The 19,185-nt window shown below is 33.8% G+C and overlaps 1 protein-coding gene across 14 annotated transcripts in view; it reads left to right on the forward strand.

Annotated features, from left to right (window-relative positions):
• Cacna2d1 (calcium voltage-gated channel auxiliary subunit alpha2delta 1) overlaps window positions 1-19,185 on the forward strand; it is a 467,177-nt gene that overhangs the window by 90,741 nt on the left and 357,251 nt on the right. For all 14 annotated transcript variants that reach the window (XM_058585488.1, XM_046464140.2, XM_046464143.2 and 11 more), the window contains exons 2-3: window positions 1,835-1,916; window positions 17,606-17,722. In XM_058585488.1, coding sequence (XP_058441471.1) covers window positions 1,835-1,916; window positions 17,606-17,722 — 199 coding nt within the window. The remainder of the gene's footprint in view (window positions 1-1,834; window positions 1,917-17,605; window positions 17,723-19,185) is intronic.

The raw sequence follows: 19,185 nt of genomic DNA on the forward strand, positions 1-19,185 counted from the left end.
TTTTCAATGTAAAACTGGGGCATAATTGTAATTCTCTAATAGCAATACTAAGAATATTGATTGGTTGTTGCTTATAATGTTGTTCAGATGTATGCACCAGCTCATAAATAGCACAAACTGTACTATCAGGATGACATTATGTGCACCGTTCATTTTAATAGCCCTATAAATTTCTATTTGATTTTGTTTCTTGATATTCATTTACCTTTCTTCTATCCTATTCATAAAGCATGGTTCAATAAATGTTATCCTTTATTTTTGTTTGTGCTAAAGTGTTCCTAGTGCTAATTTATTTACTAAGTTTGTTTTACACATAAATCATGCCTCCGTATTTTACTCTCTGGCACTTCATCCATTTTTATGACTGACTTTCTAGTTTCCCTTCTTCCTCTTTAGTTTGTCAGCTTATTATTCTTTTATATGTTCTCTTAAACCTCATTTAAATCCCTTTCCCATGTTATATTTTTATTTCACATTTATTGTTTATTATATTACATATGAGTTTAGCTGAAAAAAAAATTGGTGACCATGATGTACTACTGGAACTCTTCTGTGTTATCTAAGGAAGAAAAGACATCTAAAGCTAAGTTTCCATGATTTAGATCGTACGTACGTAGAGTAAAGCTCATATTCAAAGTAAACATCTCATCATTTTATCAGATTACTTATGTTTCCGTATAATTGCCTGGAGAGAAAAGAACATAAATTATTTATTTATTTACTTATTTATTTATTATTTATTTATTTTACTGCTGAGCTACGTCTCCAGCCCTTCTGTTTTTATTGCTTTTGAGACATAGTTGCACTAAGGTGTCCAGCTAGCCTTGAACTTGTGATCCTTCCGCCTCAACTTCCTGGGTAGATGTGATTTCAGGCCACTGTGACTGTGAGGATGAATAAATGAAATAGATGAGGAAATTGAAAATTAAATTATATTGACATGAATCAGAAAAATTGTGTGGTATTTGGTACTGTTTCGAATGCCAGAAATAACTGAGATAGAAGATGTATTTAGGTTTTCCTAAAATGCCCTGAAACCATAGCTTATACTTTAAGATTTTCTTTGCATTGATCTAAAGAAAGGACTTGAACTTAAATCTTTGGATCATAATTTTAATGATCAAGACCATTGCTTTAAAATTTAAACTTTGATCCAGAATTCATATCTAAGTGTCTAGCTAAAGAAATAAAGTGCATTTAAAATTGTCCACTAAAATATTGCAGTATGATTTGTAGTGGTTAAAAACAGATGATTTTTTTTTTAAAGAATGGTAGTATAGAATGTGGAGATAATGGAATATTAAGTAGTCATTAAAAAGGATATGTTTATAGAATATTTGTGTCAGCATATGTTTGTATTTATCATATGGTATAAATGAAATAACTAAATAAAAGAATTAGAGCAAATATCTGAATGGTAGGATTATTCTTCCATTTTTCAAATAGTCTGCATTTATTGTACTCTCACTATTATATTCAGAGGACTTGTATGCAAAAATACAGCATTTGTAATTTAGAATGTTCTACTTAGTAATATATTTATTACATTTTAAGAAAAATAAGCAAATGTTTGCCTTCGTATCATAGAAGACATCCATGTAATTTTTTCTCTTTTGGATTTGTGGATGTTTTAGCATCCTAAACATTTGTATCTAAAGGTTGACTGCTTTGAAATTGGAAGGTGGAATGGGAGGGTGGACATGTGGGAGCTAGGAGGAAGAAGAAAGATCTAAGGACAATTTATGAATTATCTGAAGCATGGATATAAAATGTCACCATGTGACCTTTATTTGTCAAAGATGTGATAGAATATTTTTCTTTCTGATTTCTACAGTATCAAGTCATGGGTTGATAAGATGCAGGAAGACCTTGTCACACTGGCAAAAACAGCAAGTGGAGTCAATCAGCTTGTTGATGTGAGTAAAATCCATCAAAGGAACTTGATAATTTGAATGTCCTTCTGTTTTGTAAGAAAGTGTGTATCTATGTTATAGATAGAATGTGATTTTTCCTGTGGATGTAGAAGTGACATTCTGAGAGAAACCCTTGCTACTGCTAGTTATTGTGAACAAGAGTACCACCCCTAGCAGTTAATGAAACTCACCATGCTTTACAGTTTATACTACTTTACAGTTTACACCAGCTCTCAGATGAGTCCCTGATCTGTGTATGTCCCAGTATTCACAGTTGGGTGCCATGTGCATGTTACCACAGTGTTTCCATTCCTCAGAATATATTTCTTAGGTAGTGATGACTTCCAAGTCTATAATGGTTCTTTTTAATATCCTCAATGGAAACTCATCTTTGTTCTTTGAGGATAGATTTTATTTAAAAAAAAATTTGAAAAGTATTTATAACAATGTCCAGAGATTGGAATGATCAATTGAGATTGCTAATAAAGATTTTGGTGCAAGAAATGGAAATACAATAAAAGATGATTTTTTTCTTATGATTTCTAAATTGGTTGTGAAAGTTACTTTAAATTTTTTTTGAAAAGGACATTAATATGTGATATAAATATTTTATAGAATCTTAGATTATTTTTCATGGGTTAGAGCATTTATATATATATTCTGTAAGATTAATCAAAGTTAAATGTCATTTGTATGGGGTCTCACAACTTCAATTTCAGTGTAAGTCATGTAATAACTTTTTGTTACATGTACTCTCACCTTGTGTTCTTAGTGATACAAGGACCCTGTTTATATTTTAATATGTGGTGGGTTGATTAAGTGAAATGGTATATGTTTTGACTGTGACCTAGCTCATGGTGTCAAGTGTGGAATTTTATATTTGTAGCATTATTGGGTAATCAGAAAGTTTCCAATTTTGGAGCATTTTGGATTTCACGTTTTTAGATTAGGAACATTCACCTTGCATGTGAATATTCCTCTCTGAGAGAAATGGAAACATATTGATAAGTTAAGTATAAGACTTTAAAATTTCTTCTGAACCTCTTTATGAAACAATTATAGAATTAAAAACAGAAGAGTTTTTTTTATTTGTTCCAATTAGTTATACGTGATAACAGAATGAATTTTGATTCATTGTACACAAATGGAGCACAACTTTTCATTTCTCTGGTTGTACTTGATGTAGAGTCCCACTATATGTGCGGTCATACATGTACCTAGGGTAATGATGTTCATGTCATTCCACCATCTTTCCTACCTCCATACCTCCACCCCTTTCTTCCCTCCCTTTTGCCCAAAGTTCCTCCATTCTCCCCACGCCCGCCCACCCTTTATGGGTTAGCATCCACTTATCAGAGAGAATATTTGACCTTTGTTTTTTTTTTGGGGGGGAGGGTTGGCTTACTTTGCTTAGCATGATATTCTTCAACTCCATCCATTTATTGCAAATGCCATAATTTTATTCTACAAGAGAGTTTTGAGTAAAACTAATATTAGGTTGAGCATATTTAGACTTGGGTCTCATTCCCGAGACATCTCGTGTGTGTGTGTGTGTGTGTGTGTGTGTGTGTGTATATATATATATATATATATATATATATATATATAATGTAAGCAAATGGTTCAGAAGAGATTTGAAATCTGAAGAATTTCTGGTCCCAAATCTTTTACATAAGGGTACTAAATCTGTATCTGTGAGATAAGGAATACATTTGGAAATGAAGGGTATTTCTTATGAACACCAGTGATGAGATTTAATTCTAATCCATCCTCATTGAGCACATAATGTGTTCCAGGCACTGTGCAGGCTACCAAGAGTAGACAAACAGTTTCTTTTCTCAGAGAACTGACACAGCTCATCAAAAATCCCCAGTGCTTGGGGTGAAAAGATGCCTGAAAGCTATTGTAAATTGACAGTAGGAATCTGTAGTGATTCCCTGGGGAAGATATGTTACACTGAGAAAGTGTGCAGCATATAAGTGAGACTGAGCAACGGTATTTGTGGATGTTCCAGCAAATATTATTTATTAATTTTCATTTAAATACTGTTTAAATTGACTAAGGGCTTTCATTCAACCACAAGGAGAAAAAAAATGACAAATGACAGATTCTGGTTTTAAGTTACATGATACTTTTTATTGACAGATTGAGATTAAAAATAAGCTCTTGGAAACCTTTTCAGTGCCTCTCTAGCCTCAAAAACCACTTGCTTGGCTGACCTCGTTATTTTATTTCATGTTATGATATGAATCTTCTATTGCCAAATCTGTGTTTTGCAATAAAACATTAAGTAAAAAAAATTTCACCGAGTTTCCATTTGGTCTTAGGAAGTATAGATGGCTTAGAAGACTGTAAAATTGTATGAATTAATGACTTTGACTGAATTAGGATAAAAAAGTAGATGGAAAAGATGAAAATCCCCATAATTTTTTGTTTATGAGGAACGTACCTCAATATAGTGACAGATGTATTATGTGTAAGAGAATGACATGTTAGGGAAGCTCTCTCTCTCTTCCTCTCTCTCTCTCTCTCTCTCTCTGTGTGTGTGTGTGTGTGTGTGTGTGTCTGCATTGGAGACTGAGCAGAATTCGCTACAGGAAAAATAATTCAGGTATTAGGGCACATGGAGAACATCCTCTTACAGGATAAGTGATCCCATTGCTTCCTAACTTTTCCTAGACAGAAGGTCCAGGATTTGGGCAAAAGGAATACATTTTTTTAAGCCATGTAAACTTGAGGCAAAAACCGCTTGAAAAATAACATTGTTGAGAATGAACTTTGAGCTAAGTTTGGGGGCATTGTTGTGGGTTTTTGTTTATTTGTTTTTGAAGTGCTGGAGACCAAACTTGGGTTCTCATGTATGACAGACACTGACACTGAGTGACAGACATCAGAAGTGTTGAATGCATGCTGAGGACCAGAAGTTGAAGGAGGGGAGGAATTAAATAGGTCCCTGGACCGAAGTTAATATTGTAGAAATTTGGTTTCTTCACAAATCAATTAACGTAATTAATTTTACTTGCTTCACAGGTAAAGCCAGTTTTACATGAAGGCCAAGAACCAATGTAATGAGCCACATTGCTAAAATAATACATCCTTGTAGTTTTATGAAAATTGCTTAATGGGGTCATAAAACATCAGTCTAGGGAAAGTTGATTAATGTTATTGAATGCATTCAATACTCTTAACAGATGTGGATTTTACGTAGGTTTCTTGCCTATCTTCTGTTAGAAATCAAGAGTGAGGAGGTTTAAGAAGTATTGCTGACCCTAATACATTAAAGTTTTAAAATATCTCTTATTGAATTATTATTCCATTATGTAATCATTTGGAGCACATATGTCCATCAATTGGTTCTGTCAATTGTTAGCTCTATAATTTGGCCAAGGTAATGTTATGGAGTTGTTGGAATGATGATACAATCCATATAAACTACATATTGACATATAAACATAACTCTGCAAATATCATTCATTTGTTGAATTAGTTAAATGTATCATATTGTACTAGTGGGATACAGGCTGAGTTGATGTGACACAGACAAGATCAGAACACACTTTTCTCCCACATTGCAGTCTAGAGGTGAGCAGAGTATGGTTAGCTGGGAGTCCCTGAGATCCTCTCAGCTTGGGGTTTCCATTTCTAGTTTAAGGTGATCCCTTCAGTTGCTCTTATTTCCCAGCCATCAGGTAAAGGAAGACAGAGTAGGAGAGCAGATACCCAGGCAGTATAAAATGTTTACACACATTGCAGTAATGAGAGCTTAGTCACATGGTCTCACAAACCTAAACAGGTTACAAAGAAGGAAGGTCTTTACAGTAATGTGCCCAATGAAAATTCTACCACAATGGAAGGGGCAGAACAAATAGTGGGGAGATTAAGCAATCATCTTCCATTGATTCGTATTGTTATCTGAATATTACTTTTGTGTGAGTGCTGTATCTAAAATGTATTAGTGCTTTGTTAATATAGAATTGAAGCTTTATTTATAAATTTTAAACATTATAGATCAAGAAAAAATTGAGTGACTGGGGTTGCGGCTCAGTGGCAGAGCGCTTACCTAGCATGTGTAAGGCACTGGGGTTTGATTCTCAGTACCACATATAAATAAGTAAAATAAAAGTCCACCAGTAACTAAAATAATATTTAAAAAAAGAAAAAAAATTGAAGTGTATCTCCAGATTTTGGAAAACGTTTTTAAACAATCTGAGTTATAGGATATTTTGTTATTTCTACACACACACACACACACACACACACAGATCCTTGTAGCTCCCATGCTAGTAAGTGGAGAGGGAGAGGCCAATATCATGTTTATAAATAAATAACATTTTAAATATTAAAGTGTTTGTAATATTCTTGAAAACAATGGTTTTAGTGGTTGGCCATCAACTAGTGTTTAATTTGTTGAGAAAATATATCCCCTTAAAAATATAACCAAATTTTGACCAATATCAAATTCATCAAATATTCTAAACTAGTGGGTACTATATAGTAATGAGAATTTGCTTCAGAAAAAGATTTTCAAACAAAAAGTTGATGAGTAGAAACGATTGTCTTTTTCTGGGCAATGTACTTTTTCTTTTTTTTTTTAAATGTTTTTTTAGTTGTCAATGAGCCTTTATTTTATTTATTGATACGTGGTGCTGAGAATCGAACCCAGTGCCTCACACGTGCTAGGCAAGTGCTCTGCCACTGAGCCACAATCCTAGCCCTGTGCAATGTACTTCTGAATCTAACAGAACTCTGCATATTCGTCAAAATCCTCAGTCACTACATTTGATTGGCCCTGCCCTGGGGACAAGTAACTGCAACAATGTAAGCATACTATAAGGACCTCAGGCCCCTTCAGGACTTCTCTCCTAGCCTTCTCTTTATTACAGAAGGAAGGCTTCCGTAATTGTCATTGCATTTGATCAATTAACTCTTACTAACTCTTTCATCTCTAAGGGGAACGTGTTTGGTATTAGGAAACAGGAATGAAGGCTTTATTTTTAAAGAGGTCAAGTTTCTCTTCATTCCAAATAGGCTTGTTTTCCCTGCAGGGAAAGGTAGGGAGGGAGTCCCAGCAGGATCTGTATTACCTGAGCTAAGTGAAGTGACTGGAGTACAAAATTTGGAGAGGCATTTGCTCTGAAGCTCATTAACTTGCCTGATCCAGAATGAGTAAGTACCTGCTTACATTTTGTGCCATTGGCAACTCACTTCTTCTCCCTAGCCCTGGCCCTGGAGATAGGGACAGCGAAGGCCTTAAAAGCTCTGTGTCTTCTATACTTCCTTGTGGGATCCACAGCTATTTGTACTCTTTGGCCCTCTACTCAGTGGGCCTCTATGCTACATTTTCCTCCCTGATCCTTTTCTTGTCTTCTCTTTCAGATCCTTCTAGGCTTTTCCTTTTGGGTTGTAGGACTTTGGACTCAGACTGTGGTGTGTGTGTGTGTGTGTGTGTGTACATGTATTCTTCTAGTGGTAGAAGAATATGCATTTTGAAGTATTTACCCACAATGTCTGATATTGCTCCCTACTTCCCTTCTGTAACATTTAGAATGCTGTGTTCTCTTCTGACAATGAAGTGTTTTTGGGGAATCGCAATTTTTTTTTTACTAACATATTATTGTGTCCCCCTAATTATCTAAGAAACTCAAAATAATCCATGTCTCATTGTTGTTATAAGTCTTACTTCTTAAATTTAAATTTTACCTGAATTTCTAAAACTTTAGTATAAAATATGCAAATATATTTTTTAAATATGTAGATTATTATTATTTTTGAATTTGATTTTTATAGATGGAACTATTCTACAATGGCACCTCCACAGAACTTTGATTCATTGTTATGATTTCCTAAGTTAAAATTATGTCAAAATCAGTACTTTATATTTTAATATGCTACTCAGAGATATAAATGCAGAATGTGTCTAAATATTGAACATTCATTAGTATTCTTAAATAAGTTAGTATTTATTTATTTATATTTTTATTTTTTAGAGAGAGAGAGAGAGAAAAGAGAGCGCATAGAGAGAGAGAATTTTTTAATATTTATTTTTCAGTTTTCGGTGGACACAACATCTTTATTTTTTTTTTTAAAATTTTTATGTGGTGCTGAGGATCGAACCCAGCGCCCCGCGCATGCCAGGCGAGCACGTTACCACTTGAGCCACATCCCTAGTATTTAGATAAATAGTTTAAGTTAGTATTTAGATAAATAGTTTGAGTTATGATAGTTTCTAACTAACCCTGATGCTTTTTCTTTGAAATTGTGGGCACATTATCTTATGTAAATAGAGTATTCATTTTCTAGGTGATAGTTAAATATACTAGTATATTTACAAAAGAAGACACTCAAATGCAGAACATAATTAATTTGTGATTTTGATTAGGGAATCAGCACAGCAACAAGCAAGATGAGGAATCTTCCAGTCCCAGGAAAGTTACTAAATAGCTACATGATATTAGAATTTCCTTTATCTGCTCTTCACATGAGATCAACAGCAACACTGCCTTCCTCACAGAAATGTTTTAAGGGTATAAGGAAAGAAAAGATAAAATGGGGAAGCATTAATAGATGCTTTGGAAAAGTTACATGCTTTTACTTCTGATAAACAAATATTGCTATTTATGATATTTTCGTTTTTCATTCTTTTTTAGAATTGCCTTGCTTTCCTCAACAATGAAATGTTGTAACTCCATCACCATAATTACATAGGCAATTTGTGATCATCTCACCCTTTTGATCTCTTTCTGTCTCTTTGAAGTAAAAGGAAATCTATTTTGATTGCAAAAATGTACTTTCAGTAAAGAATATGTATTTTTTTCACTTCCCTCCCCATAAGAGAGATTTGAGAAGCTTTTTTTTTTTTTTTTTTTTTTAATAGTGGTAAATTCTGTTCATTTTCAAAGACACAGATTGAACTTTAAGGGCAATTGTCATTTTACTGGCTACTTTCAACATTTTATTAACAGATATTAAAAATTTTTATTTTTACCTTCCCATTCTGTTCTATTATCAAACATTAATTTATATTTTCTTAAGTTGTGCTAGTAGTTGAACATGGAATTCTTATTTATTAGTATTGCAAATATATATCTAGCACAGTGGTTCCAAGCCAGTGATTTTTGCTCTTTGGAAGATGTTGGGCAGTGCTGGGAAGCATTTATGACAGTTATAATGTGGGGAAGAGGGCTTGCTATGTGGGTCTACTTGGTACAAAGGACAGTGGTGCTGTTAGATGTCCTGCAGTGCACAGGACATTCCCCCATAACAAAGTCTGATCTGGTAAAAAGTGTCAATGGCACTGAAGATGAACAACTGTTTTAGAAGGATCCAAGGGTTTGAAGTAAGAATAAGCATGTTATTATGTATCAGCATCGATAGTCCTGTGTTAATAAGGTATGATAGTGAAGGGCAAATTAAACAGGATTGCTTTTTTTTTTTTTTTTTTTTTTTTTTTTTTTTTTTTTTTTTTTTTTTTTTTTCTTTTTAAATTTTTTATTGTGGGTTGTTCAAAACATTACAAATTTCTTGACATATCATATTCCACACTTTGATTCAAGTGGGTTATGAACTCCCACCTTCACCCCATACACAGATTGCTTTTTAAAATTCTTTTATTGGCAAGAAAATGAATTTAGGTCATTTAGGGTTAAAATATAACTAATTATAGGCTTACTCAGTCTATAGTTAGTTATATTTTAATTTAATTTTGATAGAATATAGTGTGATCTCTTCCACTTTTCATTGCATATAGATTTTCTGGTTAAAATACATACTCAATTCACAATTTGTATATGGGTTTAGATATGGACAGGGAAAGAGAGTGGGTTAATAAATTTTCTCTGGAATTAAAAAAGCAAATAGCTTTTATTATATATATATATATATATATATATGTCTGTGTGTGTGTGTGTGTGTGTGTATAATAAGTATATATATTTATATAATTTTTTTCTTTTCTTGAATCTTAGTGTTATTAAAATGAACTTACAGGGGCTGGGGATATAGCTCAGTTGGAAGAGTGCCTGCCTTGCATACTCAAAGCCCTGGGTTTGATCCCCAGCACTGAAAAACAACTGCAAAACAACTTACAGTTTACTTTATATGTGAAATTTCCCCATCCTCCAAACTGAGAAATTCTTGCTATGAATAATTTTTGTAGTTAGTCTTTGTTGTAGTTTAATTTTTTTATTCCAGGAACAACCTGCTTTTCTGGTTCAATGTAATCATCTGTTGTTTTGCATTAACAAGCACTTTTACAATAGTCATTTATCCTTTTCCTTCATATATCTCTAATATATTGCTTATGAGTGTCACCATTATGTTCTTATTAGTAGGAACTTGGGCAACTGGCAACTGGCAAGAGGTTCACCAGCTTTGACTTCATTCTTCCTGAATCTTTTCTAAAGATAATGTCCCATTTGAAGTGTGATGACCCCATCCCAACTATGAAGCTGTAGCATATCAAATAGATAAAAGGGAATGGCTAGGAGAATGACAGTGTGAAGTCATCATTGGAAAAGTATGCACTATAAACATGATGACATGATGAAGTTATGTATGTACTCTTGGGTGCATATAATTGTGTGTGTGTATTTTATATTTTATAGTTTGTATTTTGAGTTCTTCCTATGTACACACCACTGTGATAGGCTCTAGAAATTCTGGGCTAGGTATTATTAACCTAAAATATTTTAAGTTGACTACAGATTAAGGTATAAACCAATATCCTAACTTCCATAGCTCTCCGTAATCATGCTCCAATTTGTTTTTCAGTTTTCATTTTCTAATAATTCCTTGTATCATGCATACTGTGATCTCTTTCATCCCTTATTTAAGCACACATTTCCTCCAAAGTGGAGGAAATAATCCCATCTTTTGACTTTCATAGCCTATATGATTTGTACCTTTTCTGAATTATGAGATTATAACTTTCTGTATCTCTATATTGGAACAATAATATCCTTTTTTGTATGTATATATTCCATTATTTTAATTTTTGTTTAAGTATTGTATTTGTATTCCATTATATAAGTGCATAGCACATTACTTATCCTTGCTATTATTTTTAGGTTCATTTTGATTATAAATTATAAGGAAGTTGTTATAAGTCAGTATTCACATTCCCAGTGAAACCTGACATAGTACCCAGTATCAATATCTATTCACTAATTTATACAATCAATATTTATTATGCCACGTACTGTACATGTACCAAGAACAGAACAAAATCTTTTCCTCTTGAAATTTGATTCTGATTAAGAGCAATAAAAATATATAATAAATATAACACTTACATAACTTAGATTAGATTATATTTGAAAATGCTTAAGAATAGCAAAATTGAAAATTTCAAATCATAAAAATCCCATAGGTTGAAACGGGTTCTAATTTATGTAAAAGAAGTGAATCAGATATACCCTTTTAAAACTGATATTAACGAAAGGCCATGGTTTTTTAAAAGGAATATGTATAGCTTCATAAATTTTAAAAAATCTATGTTGCTTAAATGTATTTCACCAGTTGATATTTACCTTAGTTCTTTACCCAGTGGAGATTATCCCAACAGACAATATACCAAAGAGTACTAAAGAGTAAGATGTTTTAAAAGCTTGACTTTTGTTTCTGGGGTTGCATTATTTTCTCTTTTAATCAGAGGGGAAGATGGGAAAGGTTGATGAGATCAGGGATTACTTCGAGTATATTGTGTGATTTTTAAACTCAGCTAATTTTTATAAAAGGAAAGAGGTGTTTTTTTATTAAATTGTTTGTTGTTTGTAAAATATATTATATCATCAATTCAAATATGCAGTCACTGGCTACTCTACTTAGATGAGGGAATATTCACCTATTTCAACATCTCCCTAAGTTGTCCATCTTTGACTATGATGAGACTCAGGATAAATATAATGAAAATTTTTATTCTATTTTGACCAATTGTAAAATTTCTTCAGTCAAGGGACGTGTTATCCTTGATAGTAATCAAGAAAGAACATTATATTATTCTTTTGTGTTAATATACCTTTTAGAAATAAGATATTCTCAGTTTACAGGGAACAAGTAGTTCAAAGAGTACTTAATAAAAACAAAAACAAAAGCCCTAACATGATCTACCAGCCATCTCACATTGTAAAATTCAATTCAAATTAATGAAACTTATTTCATGGGTGTCTAAAGCAGTCAAGGAGACAATGCACCTCTTTCCCTGCTTGAGTTAGTATTAAAGATTCTTACATTCAGTCCTATTAGCCAGTCAAGATTGTGAAGTAAGAATGGTGGGGGTAGGGTGAGGTCATGTAACACTTTCTCTTTATCCCACTCTGATTATTGTGAGGTGAAACCGTATTTACTTATCTGGTTCATCTATAATTTTATACAACATATGCATGTCCATTTAAGTATTTTTAGGTTTCCTGTCTAGACTTTCTTCTTAGAACTTCACACAATAATGAAGGTCATAATGTGTGTCCATGAACTAATTTCATTACTGCCTAAAGCCTAAAGGAAAATGAACATTTCTCACAATAGAGCTCATCTTTCACGTTCATCAGAATCTGATGACTAATGAAATAAAATTGCACAGTAACACTACTGTTAGTCACAATTTGGAAATATGGGGTCTTTCTTAAGTTTCTAATTTAAGGCACAGTGAATCACTCAGGAAGTTTATTGTAGAAATACTTCAAAAATGTAGGAAATTTAAGTCAAGAACTCAAGAGTATTTTCATCATAGTTCGGTTAGTGGAAGGATGTCCAGAGCAAGGCAGCCCCAGAGGCGGATTTTTATTGTGGACTCTGAGCAGGGAGCTCCTGGCTATGACTAATTCATTGTGTTAGAATTCTATTGCTACTGTGACAAATTACCATAAATTTCTTGGCTTAAACAAGCAGATCCATTATTTTACAATTTTCAGATGTCTTTTCCTTGGCTTATTACTCTTCCATCTTCAAAGCCAGCAGTGTTAGGGAGACTTCTTCTCATGCTTCCATGTCTGGTTTCCTTCCTTAGTCACACCTTCCTCTTCCATTTTTAAGGATCTTTTGGATTCATCTGACTAGCAAACTTAATCCATCAGCAAATTGAGTTCTCTTTTGTGGTATAACAACATATTCACTCAAGTTCTGAGGATTAGGATCTTTGGGAGGCTATTGTTTTGCTGACCACAGCCATAATTTCTGTTGCTCAATATATCTGAAAACTCTTTTCCTCCAGATAATCTTTTCATTGCTGTTAATGCCCTGGATCTACACTATTCTGTACAACTGCTGTCCTATGGTGAGAAATCTGTTTGGCTCAGTGTGATATTATTGTTCATACAAATCTTTTTTCTTTAGCTTCTCATAAGCTATTGACTTAGTAGTCAGCATCTCCTAGGTCTGTTATAAGTTCTGGCAATTAGTTAGGGACCAACTGGCAAGGCTACACATCAGAATATCATGAAGTATGTGTAAGGAAGTTCTTGGGCCCCTTTTTCGCTGGGGACTCCCTGAGGGGAAACTTCCCAAAATAAGATGGCTGGGCATGAAAGAAATCCTAATTGCCTGTCCAGGACAGGTTCCTTGAAAGGGAAAGAAACACACACATATTGATTTAGGGTTGTTAAAGTTTATATGCCTAAGATATAATATGTATAAACTAGAGTGTATCTCTTTAGGGAACTTCACTTGCTTATAAGGTGCCATTATCTCTCACAAAAAGGTGAGGGGGGTGATTAATCTTACTACTTGATGGTTGATCTTTTCCAGTCCAAAACAACCTTTTATGGTAATTTAATAAATTCCAAGTTCCAACCACTGTGCAATATTCTCTAATGTTCTTGACTTTGCTCCTTGAGGTCTAGATGTGAGGGGAAGTAAGCTACATAGAGTCCCTCTGCTCTAGGTGGTTCACCATCATCCTTCGGCTGGACCTTTTCTTCCCATCAACCTCTGCATTGGAGTTCCCTTGATTCTGCACTGAGACTATCTTTACAAAGGTGTTCACTCTTAACTCTCAGGGATTTTCTCACTTATGTTAAGGGGTTTTCCTCTGAAATTACATCTGATGAGTCAATGGAGATCCAGAGTGTAGAGTGGCTTTTCAGACTCACTTCTCCTAATTCATGCCAGGTTACCTTTCATCTTCTGCTGCTCTGGGCAGTGGTTTTGCTCTTTTAGGGACTCAAACTCCCCCCCTCTGATATTCCAAAATTATAACTAACCTAATGTGTTGGTTAGCTAATTCTTTTAATTTTTTTAAAATTTTAAATTATTTTTAGCTTTCTGAAAGGGAATAATAGAATAAAACACCTAGAAATGGTATAAACTGGGTGCCTAAAATTAGTTGCTAATAATAATCTAGTGAGCCATCTAAAACTTGGAGACATATTTAGGTTTTCAGTTAGTATCTTTGGGAAAGTTTTATAGTTCTTAAAATGATTCTTTATGAATTTTGTTAAGCAATTATATCAATGACTGGTGTCACTTTGTAGTTAGTACATTTGAGGTTATTTTTAAGTGTATTATTTTGAAGATTATCTGGGAACTATGGACTTAATTTAGAGGAAAGTGATTTGAAAGAAGTTATCTGTGAAAAAGGCAAGAACTATAATGTGTTCTGTTTTCAGTGAAACGATCTTTGAATGTAGCAGTGGAAGATCAATCATTAAAGTCAGTTAAGATTCTGAGAGAATGTACAGGTGACAAGCATTCTTTTTTGTGAAGACTGTGTGTAGAATAATAGTAAGACTCACATTGGAGAAAAACTAAAGCACATTAGTGTATCAGTCAGTAGGGAAAATATCTCATCTTGAATTTTGTCTTTATGCCACATTCTTTTTAGTAGAAAGGCCAAAATCATGTAGCATGTGAGAAGCTGAAATGATTTGAATGGTGTGCTGTCTGGTGCTGAAAACTCATATTACTTCTAACATGCTATTTTTCCTCACGAAAGAATTGGGTAAAAATACAAAGCAGGTAATCACACAAAAAAAGATACTTTAGACTGTGCTTTTTAATATTAATATGCTAATATATTAAATATTGTGGAATTGTGGCTTATTTCAGTTATGAAATTGAAGTATATTTATGTTATGAAATGTATCATCATATTAAAAATCTATGTGAAAATTTCTACTTTGAAAATTGTTTACTAAGTATTTATCTGAAAACTTTTTAAGAGACTTCATAAGGCTCATACAACAACAAAGAATATTGTGTTTTTTAAAGCCAGAAAGTGAGAGCTAGTTCTTTTGGTGAGGTGGGTACATAGTTTTAACTCATTTTTCTTATCAAATAAAACATTCCAATTGCAGTTTTATATATGAAAGAATATAGCCAGATATTTATTCTTGAGTTCTAGACTTTCTTGACTTCATCTGTTTAGGACTTATTTGTGAGACAGAGTTTATATTTCTCTCTTTTTGTTAGTCAGTTTTCTATCATTATAGTGAAATAGTTGTGATGAGTAACTTATAAAGAGAAAAGGTTTGTATTTTGACTTACAGATGTGGAGGTTCCAGCCCATGATCAATTGGCCCCATAGCTTGGGCCTATGGTCAGGCAATACATCAAGATGGTAGTGTGTGGTAGAGCAAAACTGCTAAACTAATTACCAAGAAGCAAAAGAAAAAAAGAGGCAGGGCATCATGGTCCCACAATACCCTTTGAGGGCACATTTCCAATGATCTGAGGACCTTCCACTAGGCTCCATTTTCCAAAGCTTTCACCACCCTGGGGACCTAGCTTTTAGCATATTTGGGGGATATTCAAAATCACACCTCAGTATTTGTTAATTATTTTAAAATTATAATGGAAATATAATTTGAGGGAACATTTTGTATATATTCTAGTGGATATGTATATACTTGAGATAAATTGATTTACACTCCATTCATTTTTAAACCACTTAGTAATGTGTTTGGCACCTGTAGTGACTTAATAACTGACATTATCTGTAGTCTGTAATGTGAAGTATGTATTGTACATCTGAAATAATCTTCACCAGCTATGAAGCACACTGTTCTCTCTGTACCACAGGAAGGAGGTTAGACCGTGTAGAGAAATGAACAAGGTATTAATGGTACAAAGCACAGTACATTTCCCATCAATTATTTCTATTGGTTTTACTGCAAAGAACTAAATATCCTGAATCAAATTCAAGTGATGTTGAGGTTTATCTACTTGTAACCCAAATCATTTAATCAATTCAAGAATTCTCATTCCTGAATCTCATCTGAGGCTGAAAAAAGAGCTTCTCCTTGGAGGGATTTCTTCATGGGTAAGCTTGGTATGGAAAAGAGGACCCCCATATCCACCTGGTGAAAGCATAAGCAATCCATTGATATGCACTGGAAACCAAACATAGGATCTTTATGTCATTAAATTGATGTGCCTTGGATAATTCAAATGAATAAGGCCAGTGTTCAAATGACTATGGGGAAAATCTCAGAGTTTAAATTAATCAATCAATTTTAGGAGTAAAATGTGATTGAGGTCTTTTTAAATGCCAATTAACTATAACTCCCTTTAAAAAGTTTTAAGTCCATGGAAAACTAATGTACTATATGATGGATGAATGTTAGTATAGGCATTTGTGTATGCCTGAAGCCAGTGTTCACCAGCAGCATCATGCTCCCCTGGGACCCAGCTGTAGAACCTGTTGGTAGTAAAGCAGATTGCTGGAGCTATGCCAGAAAAAAAGCAGGGTTGAACTGGCTTTGGTGTGTGCCTGGATTCTCTTCTCATAAGACAGTAAAAACCTGCCAGGTCCTGGCTTTCAAAGATGGTTTAGTCATGCATGTGCACCCCATCTGTTCCATGCATAAGGGATTTCCTTCTCAGCTCAACACTCCAGCCACAAACACTGCCACTGCTCCCTGCCTCCTTACCAGCTTTAATTCCTCCTCTCCTGCTGGGAGTGTACAGGCTGTGTAAACCAGGCGCAGCTTATGCCACTCTAGGGAAATCCTAGAGATGAACGAGAAATAAAGTTGAGTTTTTCTCTGTCACTTAGCTTAATTTTGGTATAGTTTGATTCAGTGATTTCAAAAAACATATGAAAACATTTAATTTGATAAAAAATTGAAGATATTATTACAGTTCTAACCAAACATTTACTGTAGATTTTAATAACCTTCAACTTGTCTACATGTAAATTGTCCCTGAAATTCCTTGTGTTACCTGGCTGAATCTCAGCAGGGGCTTCTAATTCCTTCATTCCCCTCTCTCTCTCCATAAGGTTTAGCAGCATGGTTTAGCCTCCTCCATTACAGGGAGGGACCTTCTCTATGATATAACCCTTTTTTCTTTCTTTGTTACCACACACTCCTTCCAGGTTTGACCCATGGGCTGCATCTCTCCCTCTATTTTCTACCATGACCACCCTTTTTTGTAAAAGGTGATTGACAGTTAATACCAGGTTGTGATGCTGGGGTGGGCACGTACAGCTTGAAGCCTCAAAGTTGCAAATGCAAACTATTGTGATACAAGCTGTTTTACAACCTATGACATAAACTACTATTTTAGCAAGCTGGTAGTCTGATAGCAAATTTATATTTACGTTTTCCTCTTTTACCGAAACTTCAAAATCATCCATATGAAGAAAGAGAAGGGTAGATCTTTTTAATCATTTGTTTATAGTTTTAAATACCTTCTAATGGGAATTTATGAGCTCAAGAGGCAATTATTATTCTTATTAACTTCCTTTTCCTTTCACTCAGATTTATGAGAAATACCAGGATTTGTATACTGTGGAACCAAATAATGCACGCCAGCTGGTGGAAATTGCAGCCAGGGATATTGAGAAACTTCTAAGCAACAGATCTAAAGCCCTGGTGGTGAGTTTAATTTGGATCTGCTCCTTCTGTTATTTACTATCACTTACCTATTATTTATTTTTCATGCTTTATTCGGAGGTTTTGTTTGGTGTGCTTTCTTTACTTTAGTAATTGTGCTCATGTGATGCATTCATAAAACAGTGAAAGACCATGATTTCATTAGGAACCTAGAATAATCAGGTAACTTTTATCTAAATAGTGGTTTATTTTTATAATAGTACTATGTGTTTAATAACATCTGAAAAGTATATTCAATTCATATGTGTATGTATATATGCATATGTAAGTCATTATGCATAATAATGAACACATTTAAATTTTATTATAGGACATAAAACCAAGGATATTATTAGCACTCTTAAATTCTAGTACTCTCCCATTGCATCATCCTCCTTCCCGATCAGATGTGGCCAATATACTAGATAATTGACTGATCATTTCTTTGTTTTATAAAAATAGCTGTACCTCACATAACTTCTTTGCTAAACAAGATATATTTTATTTGCTTACTTTTGAGCTTTGTAGACATTGTATCATTTTGTAAGCAGTCTTTGGCAACTTTTCTTTACCAACATTATGTTTGTATGATTTATCTGTATTCTTGCATTTAGCTTTAATTAATTTTATGGTAATCCTATTTTATTTGCTGGGGGTCTTGGAATAGACCCCCAGTGGATGTCTGAAATCAAATATAGTATTGAACCCTTCATAGTCATCTATCATTATGCATGGAGGATGCAGAACCTGTGGATGTGGAGGTCTGACTGTACTGTTTTTTTCCTATATATACCTATTTATGACAATATTTGGAAGAGAAAGAAATTAACAATAAATAATATTAAATAGGAAAATGATAACAATATATTGTAATAAAGGTTATGTGACTATCCTTTCTCTCTGCACAAATATCCTATTATTCTGTGTTTACACTCCTTCTTGTGATGTCGGATGATGTAATATCAAGGGGATAAAATGAAGTAGGCATTGTTGATGTAGCAGTAGGCTACCTCATAAAGGTCAATTGAACAAAAGCTTTGCAGTACTTTGACAGTTGACTTGATACCTGACTTGGCACCATAGTAAGTGACAGGGAGATAATATATACAGTGTGGATATGCTGGGCAAAGGAGTAATTTGTGACGTGAGCAGAATAGGGCAAGATTTTATCATGCTACTCAGACTGGCATGCAATTTAAAATTTATGAATCACTTATTAATGGAATTTTTCCATTTAATATTTTCAGACTATGCTTAAACATGTGTAATTGAAGCTATGGAAAACAAAACCATGTCTAAAAGATATGTCTAACAAAACCATGTCTATCATATTTACAGGTATATATTATTTTATGAGGATGTAGCTCAATTTATGTACTTATATATTGTTTGGGTTGCTTCCAGAGAGATGCTATTATGAATAGTGCTGCTGAATTTTCTTCAACAGTGTCTTGCTACACATGTGC

This window comes from Marmota monax, unplaced genomic scaffold, assembly GCF_021218885.2.
Source record: "Marmota monax isolate L192 unplaced genomic scaffold, Marmota_monax_Labrador192_F-V1.1 WCK01_AAM20220418_F8-fsc00065, whole genome shotgun sequence".
NCBI classification, from domain to species: Eukaryota; Metazoa; Chordata; class Mammalia; order Rodentia; family Sciuridae; genus Marmota; species Marmota monax.